Raw genomic sequence first — 16,819 nt, forward strand, 5'->3', positions numbered from 1 at the left:
TCCAGGAATGAACTGCAATATTCAGTTCAATATTTGCAAAAAAAATTATCAATCATTTGATTTATGTATAATCATGTTTTAAATATTACAGCAATTCATGTATTCAGTCCAAAGTAAAGAGAGAATGAACTTGCATTTAAGTAGCACCTTTCACGTTACCAGGATGTCCCAAAGTGCTTCTCGGCCAATGGACTATTTTTAATGTACAGTCACTGTTATGTAAGGAAATGCAGCAGCAAGGTTCCACAAACAGCAATGAGATAAATGACCAGTTGATCAGTTTTGGTGGTGTTAATTGAAGGAGAATTGTTGGCCAGTACACTGAAGCATGCTTTAAATAGCGCCATCGGATCTTTTACAGTCACCAGAGAGGAATGGGTCTCGGTTTAATATTTCATCCAAAGGACGGTACCTCCAACAGTGCAACAGTCCCTCAGAACTGTGGTTAACTGTCGACCTAGACTCTGCTGAAATCCCTGGAGTGCAGCTTAAAATCTCAACCTTCTGACAGAGGTGGGACTGCTACCACTGAGCAAACCTTAACATTTCAGGACCATAATGGCGCTCTTTTTTTGTTGTTCGTGCCCTCGCTAATGATCCCCGTATGCTGATAGCAGCCATTAAGGACTATTTATAGGTTTGTGCACTTGGAATCCCCAAAGTTAATCATTTGATTTACATTTATAGTCATCTTTCTTTCTCTTCCCCACCGCCCCTCACTGGACCCCCAAAAATTGCCATTTCAAATGACAGGACAGCAGTGTTAATACTGTTGAAGCCATGGGATTTATTTATCAGACTGTGGCAGTGATCTCTTGAACCCTGACACTGTATCCAGAAAAACACAAGTGAGCATGATGAGGAAAGCTGCCAATGAGACTCACTCCAGGTAGCAGCTGCTGATCTGGCAAAGTAAACTGCTGTAGCTGCAAGTCAAACGCAATGAAGAGCAACATATCTCTAGTCAGAAAAAACAGATGAATCTGTCTCTCCAGTGCATAATGGTCGTCATGATCCAGGAACCCAAAACCAGTCATCCAGTCAACAACAACAATTTGCATTTATAGAGTGCCTTTTAATATAATAAAACGTCCCAAGGTGCTTCACAGGAAAGTTATCAAACAAAATTTGACACCGCGCCCCATAACGAGATATTAGGACCAGTGACCAAAAGCCTGGTCAGAGACAGATTTCAAGGAGCATCTTAAAGCTGGAGAGAGGGAATGCCAAACCATCAATAGTTTAAGGATATCTGGTTTCAGGAATGAAATGCCTGGTAGGCTTGTGTGTGAAACCTACAGACTATAGGATGGCAATTGGCTCACATCGACTGCCAGTTTTTGGAATGTAACATAAGAGTTGCTCACTTTGCACGATACCAATAATTAGCAGCTCCTGCCAGATCAAAACCCCCTCTCAAATATCCATTAACATGCTACATGAATATATTAACTTAATATGGTCAAAAGCATGAACAGCTCAAAGTTGGACTTTTTTTGGATCAAAAGCCAATTATATGCATTGGTGAGGCACAAACACTGTGTCCAACTGCCAGATGTGCCAAGACAAGACAAGCCGAAGAGTACTGGCCACATCCCACGATATGGGAAGTATTAGGCTGGAAATTGCTGTAAGCAGCTAACGACTCGCTCTCCCCGCTCCTTGCATACTAACTTACCCATATTGTATCTGCAGTCTTTACTGTGGCAACTTTCTCTAATGAGAACCTGAAAAGAGCCCAACATAAGCTCCCACGAACTGAGGAGCGCTGTCTCCCCTCGACTAATCAAATTGCAGCGTCCTTGACGAGCAGTGACTAGTCAAAACCAGGAAGTGAAAGCTACGACTAGTTAAAACCAGGAAGTGAAAGCCCAACAGTAAAATCAATTGTAAAAACAATTTAGGGAAAGCAAAATAGAGAGGGTAAGAAATATAGAATTAAAAGACAGACAAAGAAAAAGTATATATAAAAAAAAATTTAATTTTTTAAATGTCCAACAACCCTTAAATTTCAAAGAATGAGATTCCACATTTTAAAAATTTTAATTTGTGCCAGAAGTTGTTTGGCAGTCATTAATACTGGGCAGGAGAGCAAATTGGCGCTGGTCCATTGATTGCAGCCACGAGATCCCTTCAACGCGAGGCTTTCATATCACCGGCAAACCAGGAGGAGCAAGTTCCAGATTTCCATATTTGACTGACTGTGTGGTTGCTAAAACTTGCTCGTAGATTTTGCCATTATTAACAAGGAGTGCTGTTAGGCTCACCGTTATTTTAAAAGCAATTTCCGGCCCATTTAGTACCAGGATCAGCTCTTCAGTATAATAGATGCCTGAAATTGGTAGCTGTAGAATTGTTATGATGTGGAGATGCCGGTGATGGACTGGGGTTGACAACTGTAAACAATTTTACAACACCAAGTTATAGTCCAGCAATTTTATTTTAAATTCACAAGCTTTCGGAGGCTTCCTCCTTCCTCAGGTGAACGTTGTTGGAAATGAGGATTTCATTTCCAACAACGTTCACCTGAGGAAGGAGGAAGCCTCCGAAAGCTTGTGAATTTAAAATAAAATTGCTGGACTATAACTTGGTGTTGTAAAATTGTTTACAGTAGAATTGTTAGACAGTTAACTCTGATGGATAAAGCTAATGGTCCAAAATTGATCATTCGTATCTGTTATAGTTTAGAGTCCATAAAGATGAGGCACTCTAGGTACAAATTAAGAGTAACAGAATTAGGACTAGTGTGAAATACTGCCATCTAATCAATGTGTGTGTGCTTGTGCATGTACTCTTTCAGTTTTGCATTAAATTGCATAGTTGTGTAATCTCTGCTGTCAAGGTTTGGGAAGCAGAGATTGTCTGTGACGCTGCCGTGATGTGAGCATTAATAGCCAGGTAGAGTTGTGAGATGAGAAGAGAAAGCAGCTTTTGTTTCCCTAGCGTTTCATAGAAACTCTGTACATTGTATTTACTTCACACATCTGTCTGGAGATGCTCAGTGAATACTTTGTCGCATTGTTTTCATCATGCTGATGATGGGGAAGTATTAAGAAACCAATTGATTAAACTGCACAACATCAAAATGCCACCAGAAAAAGACATGGGTATTTATATGCAGCTCACTGAAGGGGACAGAAGTTTGATGTGCCTCATGCCCACTACAAAGGTACTAGTTATCCCACCCTGGAAATGTAAAATTTTAAAATGTATGAAATAATTCAGTTGTGTATCTCTGTACCATTTCTGTGTCCAACAACACTTGTGTTTTAAGTCAATAGCAGGAAGCCCCTTCTGGCGAGCAACCAAACTTACTAAATTTGGAGTGACCGAGGTGAAAGGTTTGAATCTTACTAGCAATTGTGTATTTATTTTGATAGTGGCATTGCTTCTAAAAAAGAAATGTTTTGATGGCATGTAACAAGTACCCTTCATGTAAGGATTGTGTCTTTCATCAGTTGCTACGCAATCTGCATTGCTAACAGGAACATGCATCAATGGGCCTCTCAGATTGCTCAATGTAGTTCCTTGGAGGATAGATCTATTGCACATGTACAGAGCATTGAAAAGAATAGGATAGAATGGGCCATATGACTTGAATGAATATTTTAGTGTAGTTTCACTAAACAGGTTGGATCATTGCTACAATGACCAAAGGAAACCTAAAGGTAAACACAATGGAAGTATTAAGATATCAGGTGATCAAGCGATACATCTTCAGATGTAAGAATGACTTTTCTGTGAACCCCCCTCCCCCCAAAAAAAAAGTTCCATTGGGCTTGACCCCCTGTACACAGCAAGTGTCCAAAATAATAATCTAACAACAAAGTTATCTCTGCTTTTGTTAGGGTTATTTTCTTTTGTCCTTTTGTTCTTTCAACCCACATTCAAAAACATACTGTAAAAGCAATTCTTCACACTTCAAAATATTGTTGTGCCTCATGGCCTAAACAAGGACATTAATTAAGAGAATAATTGTTGTTCATCAAGTATGTGGTAATTGCCAAGAGACAGAATTTTCCATCCAAATAGCATAACTCCATTGAAGGCCATGCTTCATTCTGCGTCAACTGCTAAATTAAGGCAAACCAGTCCAGTGTCATGATTAATTATGGCTGTTTGCCTCATTCACTTTCTGATAGACACTCCCTCTGAGATAGAAGGTACCTTGAGATTGTCAGAATGAGACACTGGGTCAGACTGAGCTTTGATTTGTAGCTATGAAATTACCTTAACTAATGAGTCTCTGAAGGTGGCTAGATTGTGATTTGGTGCTTGAAATCCAAGATGATGCTTTGAGTTTGGAGTATCTTAAAATGGTTGACAGTGTGATGGTAGTATTGTGTTGGCTTCAAAATTAAATCCTGCCTGAAGTACCTTTATCCTTCCCATCTAGTCCCTTTTTGTTCAGTTGGTCTGAATAGTGACCCGTGGCCTCGCAATACAGACTTGACTAACGTTCTTTTATTAGTACCTTTTTTTATAACAGACCTTTTAAGTCAGAAAATGACTCCTAGCAATTGCAGCATTGATGGGAAATTATTAGAAAGCCATAGATTTCACAGGTCAACTATCTTCTTTGGCTCCCATAAAAACATTTGGAACAGAGAAAATCAGCAGTAGGCGTTTTGTGGGTATTTGATTGCTACCATATGATATATTTCTTGGATTGGTTTTTGTTGAGAACAAAAATTGAAGAAAAAATTATTTTTGTGATCATTGTTTCCCAGCTTTTTCATAAGTTATTTCCAGGGAATTGTACTCTAATATCAAACAAGTAATGTTTTTTAATGTGCAAGTGAGTGGCTGTTTTCGGTTTGTAAAGATGATCCTTTTTTCTCATTCTAGAATTTAATTATTACAACATACACCCTGGAAAGTTATAATCAAGACATTTGCCTGTTTAACTTACAAAGTTGCTACTATGTGCTACAGGGCTTCCTTCACATGTGGAATGAATATATTTAAGCACTTTCTATGTGTGTGGTATCCTCTATCGGGACATACATCTGGAAAATTCAATGCCTATGTAACTAATCGTACTTATGGAATCACTTTTCACAATTGATTAGTTGTTATAATTACTTTATCTGAGGTTATAAACCTTTACTAAAAAGCCATTTTACTATATTTGGCGTATATATGCATTGCCTTAAATTCGTCAGAACTGAAACTCATTTGTTACTCATTAGCCTGGGCTATTTATTTCCTTTTTGACTGTATCCCTCTTCTCAATATGCTTTTGTTTTCCCACGGACTTTTAAGATCCTCAATAAACTTAAATGTGCTTACGATATCTTCATCAAGAGCGTTAGTATTATTACCCCATAGCAAAGGTTGCCATTCTGATCCCGACGGGACTCCCTTACTAATCCCAAAAGCAGTTTAAACTATTCCTTTTACGATTAACCTCTTTTTGTCAAGGCAGTTCTCTATAATTTTCCACATCCTCCTTGATCCCATGTGTCTTCGCCTTTGCTCCAAGTCTTTTGTGAGAGATCACAAGTTACATCTCTAGTTCCAGTAACTTTAGGCGCCACTTCCCTTTCATGAACCCTTGCTGCCTCATGTTTTCTCCAGATAGGAACATCGGAACAGGAGTAGGCCATTCAGCCCCTCGAGCCGTTTAATTGATCATGGTTGATCTGTATCTTAACTCCACCTACTCGTCTTGATTCTGTAACCCTTAATACCCTTACCTAACAAAAATCTATCAGTTTTAGTTTTGAAATTTTCAATTAACCTAGCTTTAGCTTTTTGGGGGAGGGAGTTCCTTTTGTGTTCATAAAAGTTGTACTACTCTTTGTGTGAAGATGTGCTTCCTGACATCACCCCTGAATGGCCTAGCTGTAATTTTAAGGTTATGACCCCTTGTTCTGGACTCTCACCAGAATAAATAGGGTAGATAGAGGAAATATCAACTCTTATTAATCATCCTAAACACCTCAATTACATCACCCCCCCCCCCCCCCCCTTAACCTTCTATACTCAAGGGAATACAAACCTAGTCTATGCGACCTGTCCTCATAATTTAACCCCTTTAGCCCCGGTATCATTCTGGTGAATCTGTGCTGCACCCCCTCCGAGGCCAATATATCCTTCCTGCGGTGAACCTTCTAGAACTGAATGCAGTTCTCTGAATGGGGTCTAACCAGAGCTTTGTATAATTGTAACATAATTTCAACCCCCTTGAGATAAAAGCCAACATTCAATTAGCCTTTTAATTTTTTGTACCTGTCCACTAGCTTTTAGGAGAATGCCCCAAACTTGAGGGTCCACCCTTTCCAATACTGGACATGTGATGGGGCAGATAGAATGGGCCGATTTAAATACTTTAAGTCATCTTGAACACCTCAATTAGATCACCTCTTAACCTTCTATGTTCATATTCTAGCAATTGATGCTAAATCAATTGTACAGCTTGAGACTGATCATGATTAAAATACTGAAAACTAACTGATCTTGTAATTTCTAGAGTCTGGTAGATTGGACCACATGTTAACTGGCTTCCAATTTTTGGGGCTGCCCATGCTCCACTGATTGTAAAATTTGTTATTCTGAAATCTGATAATATTATATCTTCTACTTTTCCATGCCATAGTTGGAGGCTACTTCCTCTAGTTGACTGCTAAATATCAGCTCTGGTATAGCTTGCACTCTGGCTCCTTTCTTTAATACATGTCAAGAAATATTGAATTTTGCTTCCTCTTATTTAGATGGTCATCCTTCTCTATCTTGCAATAATTAAAATCTATCAGAAGGCTGCACCACAAAGTTGTGACAGGTGTTTGTGCCCTCAATTTCATTTCTTTTCCTTTCCTCAACCCCCCCCAACCCCAACCCCACCACCACAACATTTCTTTCCATATTACAAGGGAACAGACCAGCAGATCTGTCGTTCTCTTTTCCCTGCCCTTGCCCAGTTCATTGGGAGGCAGAGTCATCACTGGGCTGTTCTTTCACATCTAGTGGACAATTTTCCCACCAACTTTGTCAGAAGCCTTAGAATAGATTGTCTGCCCACTTTCTCGAGTACAGACCAAGAATAGGGGGAGGGAACAGCCTTTAAGAAGAAAGTAATTTTGCCTGGAAAAAGAGACTGCCCATATTCTTCATAGAAATCTTTCCCTTTTCTGCCACCAAGTTTATTTCCATTCCCCCCATTCCTGTCAGATTCTAATCAAATCAATTTGAACAGTCACCTTTCTGAGGATATATTTGGCATTTTGTTGACAAACAGATCCTCTCCAGTAGCAATGCTGTCTTGCTTCCAGAACTCGGCCCATTTCATCTGCACTATTTTATGTGAAGCAATTAAAACTGATTTGAGTAGACAACTTGATGCTTTTACATGTCTTTGTACTTTTACTGAAACTATTTGTAATCTAGCCTTCATTACTTGACAGTTTTGTTTGATATTTTTGTACTTGATTTTTTTTTTACTTTCTAGACAGAAATTCATTTAATCACTAAAAAGCCTTACTTTATTCTTTCTAGTTTTGATACGGTTGGACAAATTTAATTTCAATTGGACAAATCGTAGAATTGCTAATATTGAAAATCATAAATATTGGCATCTACTAAGAATGAACCATAACTTTACAACACACCGTGTGTGTTTCAAAATCTACCCATCAAATAGCACAGGAAGTTGAGGATATGTTGCTATCTTGCTTTCAAACTATGTAGATCTGCAATTTTAACTTTCTAATTTTTGGTTATTTTTCACCAAGTCTATATATTTTTTATTTATTGACAGTTGCAATTGTTCAGTTCTGGTATGCAAATTATCAGCATGAAATCTGCAAGTTCTAGACAAGTTACTCATATTTTATATTTCTGAATATGTTTTCGTTTAATCAGTCTGCTAAGTTGATCGTAACAGTAAATCTGTACGAAATCTATTTTAGTCACAGTATAACGTGGTAGTAATGAGATTAAACATGCATAGAAATCATGGCACAACACAAGGGTCATAATGCTCATTCTAGCACCTAATTAAAGAGATGTCAGTGTTGGAGAAAAAAGCTGGTGACATCACTTTTTCCCCAGCGCAGAGCCAAGACTATTTTGAATGGTAATTCCCTCTCGGTTTAACGTGAACAGTCGCAGATAACGAGTTTATATTCAAATAGTAATTCACCGTTGTATGATGTAACTGACGTATATGCTGTTGTACAGTCCATTCGTAGCTAAAGTATGAGTGAAGAAACCTAGAAAAATGTTTGCCAGTTGCTATCAGAATATTTATTTGGGAAAAAAAACACTTCTGTATAAGTTTTAAATTTTGGATGATGGCTCTCCATACATCAAGTTAACAGTCTCAACCAGGCCATCAAGAAGCTGGGACTAGATGCCTGCCTCAGAATTACAATGGGTTAATATTGAAAAATGGCCTAACCGAGGGAATTACCGGCAAATGGAAACCTGAGAAAAATCTGAATAAAAGAACTAAATATGGATTTAAAGATAAATTATTTTTATAAATGTTGCCCCGAGGTCATGAAATCCACTTTACAATGATTTGAAAGCTATAGGCTTACATTACTAGTTGTTATTATGCCTAGGTGCCTCGATGTAACAGAGAGCATTAAGTGATCTGTAACACTGCCCCATAAGGCAATATGTAGGTTCACAGTGAAATAACATACTTCCTCTTCTTTCCTAGGTTTTTGAAATTTTAAAGAGAACAACTTGCACCAAAGCCAAATACAGCATGGGTAAAGAAACTTTCCCTCCTACATTTTTTTTTAAAAAAATTATTATATAGATCGATACGAAAGCAGCCAATGAACCCTAATGTACTGTCTGTCCATGCACCATCTATCATGAAGCCACGTAACATTGCCAGTGGATACCAGTTAAGATGTAATCTGTGTATTTGTATGACTGATCTGCACTCTTCATCCTGGGGTTTGGCAGGAACTTCCTGTTACACTCTGGAACTCTTAATATGTGGTCCATATCCTTGCCCTACTGTAAACATCAAAATGGTTCTTTCACACCTGGGCTTCTTTAGCTCCTATCCATACATGGAACACTTTAATTATGAGACGTAGCTTTTATTACATGGCACGATCTTAACCTTATTCTTACATTCTCTGTTTTTAAACCAACATTTGTTTTATCATAGGGATCACCAGTCTCATTGCCAGTGGAGTTTACACTGCAGCCTATCCTTTACACGATGTAAGTAATACTGTGCTATCATAGAAGCTATGGGCAATAAAATGTGTAACCTTCGTTGTGCTACAAACATGTTGAATGAAGTGGGTCTTGTGTTACTGGTCCCCATGGTGGCCTGTACAAAATGTTGAGACTGGGTAGCAATGGTAGATCAGAGCTAATTGAAATCCTAGCCAACGGCAAGACTATAATCAAATGAGACTGTCAAATAGAATCTGATAATTAGTGCCTTTTCTTCGCAGAACAACCATTGGGTTCATAGCAGAAACACAAAATGCAACTACCAGTTCCAAAATAATTTTGAAGTCATCGTTCTATTAGCCGACAGGGATTTTTTAGTAGTTTGTTTTATGTAAGGAAGATGTTCCTAGTGGACAAATGGGTTTTGGGGGCCCATCTTATTTGTCAGCCTGCTATTTAGCTTGATGGTCTACTGACCCCTCTCCTCCTTGCAATAGTGTGGCCCTTCCAATGTTAACACTTGTATTTGTACTTTTGAATTGTAACCAGTCTAGTCTTTGGTTGCACCTGTTCATCCTGGGTGGATTACATGTGTTAAGTAGGAACCTCCTGAAGGGGCTGAGCCTCATGGATTAGTAAACACTTTTCCATGCTTCCTTTTATTCTAAAGCATGTTTGAAGCAGCGAGAAGGATAAGTTTGCTGTCTTACTCCTACTTGCTGCATGAGTATATTCAAGTCCCTGGGGTAGGTTTTATAATTCTCCTCTTGTCTTTTCACTGTTAACAGGCAATCAACTGTGGGATATTTCTCCTGTGGCCTTTGCGTCTTTCATACAACTGTACCTGTTGTGTAAATTTGGTAAAATTCTTAAATGCGAAAGCTTTTGAAAAAGCAATTCTTTGAAATATGTTGCTATAATTGCATGTGGATGTATGGAAGGGAGGTGGAAAATGAATGCAATTTCTTCTAGTACAAGCTATCTATTTTAATTCTTTTTGTAGGGTCTTTATGAAGGGGATTCCGTAGGGCAAAACGACAGAAAGGTAAGTGGGATTTTGAAATATTATAAATCAGTGTGGGAATGTAGAACTTTCAATGTTTGAGGAATTAACTCTTCTAATGACTGAATGTTTAGGATTCAGTCAGTTCAATAATTAATATAGTGCTCAAATGAGAGTCACTAGTTTAGAGGTGTGTTTCTTGCTGTCGAGAGCTTGACCATTATTCAATCCATATGGATGACGCCACCACCATATTTTACAGTAAAATGCCTTCAAGCTTAATTTTCTATAAAATTTAGGAGTGTGTGAATTGTAGAGGTAGTTTTTGGTAGTAACACTGGGCTAGCTTGAGGTGAAACTTAATGTTAACAGGAAAAACTTTCCTTTTGCTGAAATATTTTCTCTGGGATATTTAAAGCAAAGAATAAGACGATACCATGTTAAACTCTGTTGCAGTCATTGTGATTGATTTAACCGGCTTGTAGATGTGACACTAAATGTAGAATAATATCAGTAATAAAATAAGGAAGCTTTATCTGCAGAAAAAAATCTGCTATTTTGACACTAAGATTAATTTTGGAATATGCCCACACCGGACATAATACGAGTGCACCGTCTAGTGTGGACATCTTCTAGTGCCAACACCTTCTCCATCTGAGGATAGACTCCGTTCTGATGTCAAATCCGTATCGGTGAATTTAAATCCAGGCTTCGTGACACGAGAACACACTTGATCTGTGCCAGTTGTTTGTAGGAAACACTAATGTGGTATGGATTTCCCCACATTACATTTTTTATTTGTTCATGGGATGTGGGCGTCGCTGGTGAGGCCAGTATTTATTGCCCATCCCTAATTGCCCTTGAGAAGGTGGTGGTGAGCCGCCTTCTTGAACCGCTGCAGTCCGTGTGGTGAAGGTTCTCCCACAGTGCTGTTAGGAAGAGAGTTCCAGTATTTTAACCCAGCGACGATGAAGAAACGGCAATATATTTCCAAGTCGGGATGGTGAGTGACTTGGAGGGGAACGTGCAGGTGGTGGTGTTCCCATGTGCCTGCTGCTCTTGTCCTCCTAGGTAGTAGAGGTTGCAGGTTTGGGAGGTGCTGTCGAAGAAGCCTTGGCGAGTTGCTACAGTGCATCCTGTGGATTGTACACAGTGCGCTGATGGTGAAGGGAGTGAATGTTTAGAGTGGTGGATGGGGTGCCAATCAAATGGGGGCTGTTTTGTCCTGGATGGTGTCGAGCTTCTTGAGTGCTGTTGAACTGCACTCATCCAGGCAAGTGAAGAGTATTCCTTCACACTCCTGACTTGTGCCTTGTAGATGGTGGAAAGGCTTTGGGGAGTCAGGAGGTGAGTCACTTGCTGCAGAATACCCAGCCTCTGACCTGCTCTTGTAGCCACAGTATTTATATGGCTGGTCCAGTTAAGTTTCTGGTCAATGGTGACCCCCAGGATGTTGACGGTGGGGGATTCGGCGATGGTAATGCTGATTAATGTCAAGGGGAGGTGGTTAGACTCTCTTGTTGGAGATGGTCATTGCCTGGCGCTTGTCAGCCCAAGCCTGGATGTTGTCCAGGTCTTGCTGCATGCGGGCACGGACTGCTTCGTTATCTGAGAGGTTGCGAATGGAACTGAACACTGTGCAATCATCAGCAAACGTCCCCATTTCTGACCTTATGATGGAGGGAAGGTCACTGATAAAGCAGCTGAAGGTGGTTGGGGCTAGGACACTGCCTTGAGGAACTCCTGCAGCAATGTCCTGGGGCTGAGATGATTGGCCTCCAACAACCACTAGCATCCTCCTTTGTGCTACGTATGACTCCAGCCACTGAAGAGTGTTCCCCCTGATTCCGATTGACTTCAAATTTTACTAGGGCTCCTTGGTGCCACACTCTGTCAAATGCTGCCTTGATGTCAAGGGCAGTCACTCTCCCCTCACCTCTGGAATTCAGCTCTTTTGTCCCTGTTTGGACCAAGGCTGTAATGAGGTCTGGAGCCGAGTTGTCCTGTCGGAACCCATTTGTTCTGGGGACTGACATAACCTGGATTAGATCCAAAGTCTGCAACAGTGTAAATACTGGAAAATCTCAGACCTGCACTTGGGCTAAGTTTACCAGAGTTGTTATCAAAGTTTGTATCCATAATTACAAATCTGTCCGTCCACCCACTCTGAGTCTTGGCCTGCTTTATGTCACCCCCACCTCTCCCCTCTACCTCCTGTCATACAAATTTTCTCTACAAGCCGCAATGCAAATTCTTCTTCAAGGCCTTTTAGCAACCTTTTAGCTTGTAGGTGAGAGCTTCTACTTGTTTCTCAGACCTTTTTAAAGTATCTAGTAAAGAATATAGGAAAAAAATTTAGGAGATGTGAAGGCCATTTGGCCCATCAAAGCTCCTCCCTCTGCTACTCCAACTCACAACCCTAGCATCCAACTACATTTGGAACTCTCCTAAAATCCACCGCCTTATCTGGTAGAATAATGCAAACCTTTTGAGTTCTAATGTTTTCAATATTCTTTTCACTAAATATATGTGGACTTACTGGCCTGATTTACCTCAAAGTAATATTCCAGGTTTGTGTGCAACTGATTTAAAATATACCTCGATGAGATCCTCACCGTAACCGCCACCTCTAGATTGTAGAGATTAAGCTTCTGTAATATTTGCTCACAGCTCATTGAGAATTAGAATTGGAGCCGTTTATGTTGCTGCTCTCTGCAACCTAGCCACTGAAGGCATGTCTCTCTCTTGAAGTGGGGTGAAAAATTTGTACGAAGTTCACAGTATTTCCTGTTGTTTCATAGGTGTAACCTTGTCAAAAGGTGACTTTTTAGCAGTGTGCATTCTAATTAGACTTTTTCATAAAAGTCTGTTTAGCCCCTTCACAAGGTTAGCCAGTAGCCACCCAACAATATGCCAATAGCTTTCAGCTATAAAGGGATGAAGAGTTTCTCTGGTTTAGAATACAAAAAAGCGTTAAATGAAAAAAAGGCCATTCGGTCCATCAAGCCTTCCATGAGAAATTTAACCGAGTTAACATGGACTGTACCTCACCTGTTTAATCTCCTGAGGGAAAGTTCTGCATAAATACTCCTCAGTCCCCAAAGGTCATCAAGTAAAGTTCCAGAACATTTTATTTATCCACCTCCAACCATCTTTATTATTCAACCCTATCTGGCCAATGTCCCCAGGCACAGAAACACGGGAACCATCGTGGACAATGGAAAGCTTGATCATCTCTGACCACATCAAAAACTTCCAATTCCATTCCTGGTCAGAGACTTGCGCAACTCATTTTTGAGGAGGTTCATTGGCACATCTCTTCCACACACCCTCTTTTGGGGTGGAAGGAGGGATTTTGGGTCTAATCCAGTTATGTCGGTATCGTGAACACATGGTTTTTTTTTTATTCGTTCAGGGGATGTGGGCGTCGCTGGCAAGGCCGGCATTTATTGCCCATCCCTAATTGCCCTCGAGAAGGTGGTGGTGAGCCGCCTTCTTGAACCGCTGCAGTCCGTGTGGTGACGGTTCTCCCACAATGCTGTTAGGAAGGGAGTTCCAGGATTTCGACCCAGCGACAATGAAGGAACGGCGATATATTTCCAAGTCGGGATGGTGTGTGACTTGGAGGGGAACATGCAGGTGGTGTTGTTCCCATGCGCCTGCTGCCCTTGTGCTTCTAGGTGGTAGAGGTCGCGGGTTTGGGAGGTGCTGTCGAAGAAGCCTTGGCGAGTTGCTGCAGTGCATCCTGTGGATGGTGCACACTGCAGCCACAGTGCGCCAGTGGTGAAGGGAGTGAATGTTTAGGGTGGTGGATGGGGTGCCAATCAAGCGGGCTGCTTTATCTTGGATGGTGTCGAGCTTCTTGAGTGTTGTTGGAGCTGCACTCATCCAGGCAAGTGGAGAGTATTCCATCACACTCCTGACTTGTGCCTTGTAGATAGTGGAAAGGCTTTGGGGAGTCAGGAGGTGAGTCACTCGCCGCAGAATACCCAGCCTCTGACCTGCTCTCGTAGCCACAGTATTTATATGGCTGGTCCAGTTAAGTTTCTGGTCAATGGTGACCCCCAGGATGTTGATGGTGGGGGATTCGGCGATGGTAATGCCGTTGAATGTCAAGGGGAGGTGGTTAGACTCTCTCTTGTTGGAGATGGTCATTGCCTGGCACTTATCTGGCGCGAATGTTACTTGCCACTTATGAGCCCAAGCCTGGATGTTGTCCAGGTCATGCTGCATCCGGGCACGGACTGCTTCATTATTTGAGGGGTTGCGAATGGAACTGAACACTGTGCAGTCATCAGCGAACATCCCCATTTCTGACCTTATGATGGAGGGAAGGTCATTGATGAAGCAGCTGAAGATGGTTGGGCCTAGGACACTGCCTTGAGGAACTCCTGCAGCAATGCCCTGGGGCTGAGATGACTGGCCTCCAACAACCACTACCATCTTCCTTTGTGCTAGGTATGACTCCAGCCACTGGAGAGTTTTCCCCCTGATTCCCATTGACTTCAATTTTACTAGGGCTCCTTGGTGCCACACTGTCAAATGCTGCCTTGATGTCAAGGGCAGTCACTCTCACCTCACCTCTGGAATTCAGCTCTTTTGTCCATGTTTGGACCAAGGCTGTAATGAGGTCTGGAGCCGAGTGGTCCTGGCGGAACCCAAACTGAGCATCGGTGAGCAGGTTATTGGTGAGTAAGTGCCGCTTGATAGCACTGTCGACGACACCTTCCATCACTTTGCTGATGATTGAGAGTAGACTGATGGGGCGGTAATTGGCCGGATTGGATTTGTCCTGCTTTTTGTGGACAGGACATACCTGGGCAATTTTCCACATTGTCGGGTGGATGCCAGTGTTGTAGCTGTACTGGAACAGCTTGGCTAGAGGCGCAGCTAGTTCTGGAGCACAAGTCTTCAGCACTACAGCTGGGATGTTGTCGGGACCCATAGCCTTTGCTGTATCCAGTGCACTCAGCCGTTTCTTGATATCACGTGGAGTGAATCGAATTGGCCGAAGACTGGTAATGTGGGGAACATCACATCGGTGTTTCCTACGAACAACTGGCACAGATCAAGTGTTTTCTAGTGTCATGAGGCCTGGATTTAAACTTGCCAATACTGATGCTCCATTCTAATGTAACATATCACTGTATGGAGGAGTTGTTGGCACTGGAAGATGTTCACACTAGTCAGTGTGCTCTGGTGTCCAGTATGGATATATTCCAAAATCAATCTTAGTGTCAAAAATTTGATGGGCCAATTGGCCTTTACACCTCTTAAATGTTTTTCCTATATTCTTTATTGGATACTTTGGAAAAAGAATGGGGAACATCTTCTAACCTCTAGCCTCACTCAAGGTTTAAAACTGTGCCTCTAGTTCTGCAGTTACCTTTCTAACATAGGCATCATCTGTGGTTCACAGCATTTTAAAGACTTCAGCTTTTCTCCAGTTAGAACAAGTTCAAGTTTGTTAATGTTCAGAGTGCATTGACCCAAAGAACAACGGAGCAAATACTTTTCAACTATGAAAGAAGGGCAGAATAATGACTGCTAAAGTGCCCAGTAACTTGGTGGTGGCCCATTGCTGCAAGTGTTATAGCAACAGGATGCAACCAACTGAAATCCATTGTGCTGTCTGTGGAAAAAGAAAGAACTTTCATTTATATAAAGCCTTTCAGGACGTCCCAAAATGCTTTACAGCCCATAAAGTACTTTTGAAGTGCAGTCACTGTTGTAATGTAGGAAAGGGGGCAGCCAATTTGCAAACAGGTTCTTCTTTTCCTGGTGGGAGCAGATTAATCCAGACTGTGCATATGTGAGGGATTGAACGATGGACTTTTTAATTCAAGTTTGCCACTAATCAGTAAAGAATTTTACAAAACAACGTGCTCATGTTTCACAATATAGTGTTTTTTGAAAATTGAGCCATTCATTTTTTTTGTACGAGTTGGTGTATGGTAACTGTAAAGCTCTTTCACTCTACACTCAGTCCTTCATAATCCTGTTATACAGTGTGTCATTGTACACACTTGGGTGGTCATGTTTCTTCAGTTTGAGCATCTAGGGGAACAGAATTTTAGCTCGATACCCATGTACAAATGCTTTAACTACTACTGCTTCTCTGCCCATTATGGCATCTTAGTTATCAGTTTGCCCTTCGCACCAATTTGAGGAAGCTGCATTTACATGACAGCTGTAGCATCAGTGCAAAGTGGTTTCGCTTTTCACTCACGCTAAGAAGTTGCAGTGTAAATCTGGAGTCAGGACTTGACTCTAGTGGAGCAGATGGGGTTAGGAACCAATTTCCGGATGTGCAACAAAACACCTTTTCATCAATGCAAAGTGAGACTGTACTGTTGCTCCAGTCACAGTATAATTATAATTGCAGCCTTCATATTAAATAGGACAATACCGAGACTAAGTTGCTTGTTTTAAAAAATCTACCTTTTGGTGACATTTATGATTAGTCACACCTCCTCCACCCCCCACTCAGAGCCTCCCTATTTTGGGTCTTTGCACACAGGAGGGAGTCACTCCTTAGTGTCTGCTGCAGGTCTGCTAGTATACAGCTCCACTGAAATCCTGCAAATTGACAGTTTTTTGATTACACCAGCAGACTTTAGAACAGTCCATATGTGGCCTTATTCCATATTACTGTGACTATCAAGTTCT

The 16,819-nt window shown here is 41.1% G+C and overlaps 1 protein-coding gene across 5 annotated transcripts in view; it reads left to right on the forward strand.

Moving 5' to 3' along the window:
• ano1a (anoctamin 1, calcium activated chloride channel a) overlaps positions 1-16,819 on the forward strand; it is a 182,816-nt gene that overhangs the window by 76,016 nt on the left and 89,981 nt on the right. For all 5 annotated transcript variants that reach the window (XM_067994135.1, XM_067994136.1, XM_067994138.1 and 2 more), the window contains exons 7-9: positions 8,669-8,720; positions 9,134-9,189; positions 10,151-10,192. In XM_067994135.1, coding sequence (XP_067850236.1) covers positions 8,669-8,720; positions 9,134-9,189; positions 10,151-10,192 — 150 coding nt within the window. The remainder of the gene's footprint in view (positions 1-8,668; positions 8,721-9,133; positions 9,190-10,150; positions 10,193-16,819) is intronic.

This window comes from Heptranchias perlo, chromosome 12 (assembly GCF_035084215.1).
Source record: "Heptranchias perlo isolate sHepPer1 chromosome 12, sHepPer1.hap1, whole genome shotgun sequence".
Taxonomy (NCBI): domain Eukaryota; kingdom Metazoa; phylum Chordata; class Chondrichthyes; order Hexanchiformes; family Hexanchidae; genus Heptranchias; species Heptranchias perlo.